This window comes from Microchirus variegatus, assembly GCF_963457635.1.
Source record: "Microchirus variegatus genome assembly, chromosome: 7".
NCBI classification, from domain to species: Eukaryota; Metazoa; Chordata; class Actinopteri; order Pleuronectiformes; family Soleidae; genus Microchirus; species Microchirus variegatus.
In genome coordinates, this window is record NC_139808.1 from 5815898 (window position 1) to 5820052 (window position 4155).

The 4155-nt window shown below is 49.2% G+C and overlaps 1 protein-coding gene across 1 annotated transcript; it reads left to right on the forward strand.

Annotated features, from left to right (window-relative positions):
• Nucleotides 1–840: 840 nt before the first annotated feature.
• slc32a1 (solute carrier family 32 member 1) lies at nucleotides 841–3451 on the forward strand (the record flags this gene model as incomplete). The annotated part of the gene is made up of 2 exons (XM_083891881.1): nucleotides 841–1233; nucleotides 2264–3451. 2 exons carry the CDS (start codon nucleotides 841–843, stop codon nucleotides 3449–3451), a joined length of 1581 nt encoding a protein of 526 aa, XP_083748007.1.
• Between the last annotated feature and the right edge of the window lie 704 nt (nucleotides 3452–4155).

Sequence of the window (4155 nt, forward strand, 5' to 3'; positions counted from 1 at the left end):
TAAAGGAATCCTACTTTTCTATGTAATAATATCTGATCCGCCAGTTTGGATTTTCGTTGAATTCCAGCCTCCTTTTATAGGCGTAAAGTTATGCAAAATGTCAGGGCCCCGGAATGTCATTGGATGTTGGCAGGAGGTTTTATGTTTTATGGCTTTGGAAAGGAATGGTAGGGGTTCACAAGCGCCTCCCCTAGAAATGCAGCAAATCTCTCCCGTCCTCTCGTGTGGTGGGGCACTGGGAGGGTTGGAGACGTGCTTTGCATTGGCAGGCTGGTGAGGACACGTGCCTTCCTCCTCCTCATCCTCCGCCTCCCTCCTCCTCTTCCTCCTCTCCCCCCTCTGGGCGCCACGGTACCGCATAGGCATCAGTAAAGGCACCTGAAAACCTTCAGCCTGCTCCAGGAACCGCTGCTTTCCAACCTCATAACCCAAAAAGAAAGCGATAGTATCATCATAGGCCTTTTCTGGAACCTGTGGCTGCCCGCTTTGTCGTGCGTAAAGCTTTTGCGCACGCACGGCTGAAACGGAGGTGCGCTACTCGTCTTGAACCAGAGCGCGGTGCCAGGATGCACAGACAGAGCAGCGACGTCTGAAGGTGACATGAACCTGAGGATACGCGAGAGCAGCAGGCGAACACTGAACCAGGAGCGGAGATAGCAAACTGAAAAACCATCGGTGTCTTCGAAACAAAAACTTGCGCCTTTTTCTTCCCTCCCTCTCTCGTGGCTTTAACTAATGTAGAGAATCAAGAGCTGCAACTTAAAGTAGCCTCACGTTTTTGTTCCGACTGAAGGAGAAAAACACTAATTAAGCTGCGGACACTCAAGAGAGGAGCGAAAAATGGCGACTTTAATCAGAGGCAAGCTTTCCAATAAACTGTCAAACGCAGCCACGGCTGTGTCCAACAAATCCCAGGCGAAGGTGAGCGGCATGTTCGCCAGGATGGGCTTCCAGGCCGCCACCGACGACGAGGGGCTTGGCTTTGCCGCCTGCGACGACTTGGACTACGACCACAGACAAGGTATGCAGATGGACATCCTGTCATCCGACGAGATGGGAGGAGAGCCGAGCGGGGACGGCAGTGCGCTGGACGGAGACAGCCACTACCAGAGGGACGGAACCGGGCCAGCGCACTCCGGCTCAAAGGACGGGGGTCCGAACAACGAGTTGACTGAAGTCAGACCAAGAATTACCGCTTGGGAGGCGGGCTGGAACGTCACGAATGCAATCCAGGTAAAGACGCACTTCGTGGATTATAAACGCTACGGTTCTGGTGCTTCGTGTTTTTGTCTGAGCCGCGTCCGGATCAGCTGTGAAAAAAACCAGACACACGCACATCTGCGCGAGCGCATAACACTGTCCATTAAAGGTTAATTTAAGTCCCCTTTAAAGCAACTTCATCAAGTTACTTATTTATTAATAATAGTGGAATAAATCATTTCTTTTTTTGTGTGTCGCTTTTCATCCTTGGTTTGTTCTCACATTTCCACGCACTGTCATTGTGAGAATGCAGAGGTTTTTAGAGCAGTGCCATGTACCCACCAACACCCGCGCCCTTTTCTCAACACACACACACACACACGCACACACACGCACACACACACACACACACTGCGTGATCTCCTCCCTGATAACTGCTCACCTGGAACAACACATGGATCGTGGAAAATGATTAAAAAATAATAATAATTGTAGCCAGAACATAACGACACATAGATAAATATCAGTATCATAAATAATATGAATTATAATGTTGGCACACCTATTTAAATATTAACTTTAAATATAATAGAAATAGAGTTAATTACTTTTTTATAGAGCATATTTAGGCTGAAACAAGACAAAAAAAATTTAATTGTGAGTGCGCAGAAGCGTCAGTGAAAGTGCGTAGGTGTGTGTGTGTGTGTGTGTGTGTGTGTGTGTGTGTGTGTGTGTGTGTGTGTGTGTGTGTGTGTGTGTGTGTGTGTGTGTGTGTGTGTGTGTGTGTGTGTGTGGCTATGCGACAAAAAAAAAAAATCACCAGGCAGGCGCAATCCTTTTCTTTATCACGGCCGCCACTGTGACGTCAGAGTGTGTCTCCTCCAGCTCACGGTGACGTCAGAGGTGGGCGGACGGCGCTCAAAGCAAAGTGGAAAACACACAACGTGGAGAGCAGTTACAGGCCGCACTAAGATAAAGTCTATTATGATGTCATGTAGTTTGAAATTAATAATAATTTTAACAAATTAATACTCACCCACAATGCCTTTGTGTCTGTCCTCAGGGGATGTTTGTCCTCGGGTTGCCCTACGCCATCCTGCACGGAGGATACCTCGGACTCTTTCTGATTATCTTCGCCGCCGTGGTGTGCTGCTACACGGGCAAAATCCTCATCGCCTGCCTGTACGAGGAGGACGAGGACGGGCAGCTGGTCCGTGTGAGGGACTCCTATGTGGACATTGCGAACGCCTGCTGCGCCCCCAGGTTCCCCTCGTTAGGAGGCCACGTCGTGAATGTAGCCCAGATCATCGAGTTGGTGATGACGTGCATCCTGTACGTGGTGGTCAGCGGTAACCTCATGTACAACAGCTTCCCCAACATGCCCATTTCGCAGAAGTCGTGGGCCATCATCGCCACCGTCGCCCTCCTGCCGTGCGCCTTCCTCAAGAACCTGAAAGCCGTGTCCAAGTTCAGCCTGCTGTGCACGATGGCCCACTTCGTCATCAACGTCCTGGTCATCGCCTACTGCCTCTCCAGGGCGCGGGACTGGGCCTGGGACAAGGTCAAGTTCTACATCGACGTCAAGAAGTTCCCCATCTCCATTGGGATTATCGTGTTCAGCTACACGTCGCAGATCTTCCTGCCGTCGCTGGAGGGGAACATGCAGAAACCCAGCGAGTTCCACTGCATGATGAAGTGGACTCACATCGCCGCCTGCATCCTCAAAGGCCTCTTCGCCCTGGTGGCCTACCTGACCTGGGCTGACGAAACCAAGGAGGTGATCACCGACAACCTGCCCCCAACCATCCGCGCCGTCGTCAACCTCTTCCTGGTGGCCAAAGCTTTGCTCTCGTATCCGTTGCCGTTTTTCGCCGCCGTCGAGGTGTTCGAGAAGTCGTTTTTCCAGGACGGAGGACGCGCGCACTTTCCAGATTGCTACGGCGGCGACGGACGCCTAAAATCCTGGGGACTGACTCTCCGCTGTGTCCTTGTAGTGTTCACCTTGCTCATGGCCATCTATGTGCCACACTTCGCCCTCCTCATGGGCCTCACCGGCAGCCTGACGGGCGCAGGCCTCTGCTTTCTGCTGCCTAGTATCTTCCACCTCAAGCTTCTATGGAGAAAGCTGCAGTGGCACCAGGTTTTCTTTGACGTCTCCATCTTTGTTATAGGAGGTATATGCAGCATATCTGGTTTCATCCACTCCATGGAGGGGCTCATAGAGGCTTACAAATATAACATACAAGAGTAGACTGCAAAAGTCATTGCTGGAACTATATGTTAAACTGCAAACCCCCCCCCCCCTCCTCTTCATTTAGTGGATAAAAAGTGTAAAAAAATAAATAAATAAAACAAAAGACTTCCCCGCAAACGCAGCCCCCCCTCTGCTTAATCCATGCGTAAAAGCGCGCACAGAACACACGCGGACATTTACGCACTCACATATACAGTCTTTGCATTGATTCAGAAAAAAAAACATGCGTGCGCACACGCACAGACAAATAAAAACGGAGGCGGTGAGGAAAACGAACGCACCCACAGCACACACACACACACACACACTATATGGACGATACATGTTGTATAAATATGCGAACGAATAAAGTGCATCTACATATTTTCCAGTGGAGTGAACGTTTACAATATTGACCTTAAACAAAAATCGCAAAAAGGGCAGAGTTCGTCTTGTCTTCGCTCTCGTGGTGCTTCCCCACGCGAGACTTCACTTCATGTAACGTTGTGATAGACGGTACATTCGACGGTTTAATGTGCATCACTGATGATTATCATCATTATTATTATTATGACGAAAATTAAAAAAAAAAGACACTTTCTTCTAAATAGATAATTTGCAATGTGATTATGGACACGAGTGTGGTGTTGTTTATTGCAGAAAATAACCGCAATAACCAGCAGAAGAGACCACTTTGTAAAAAAGAAAGTGAGGTTTTGTTC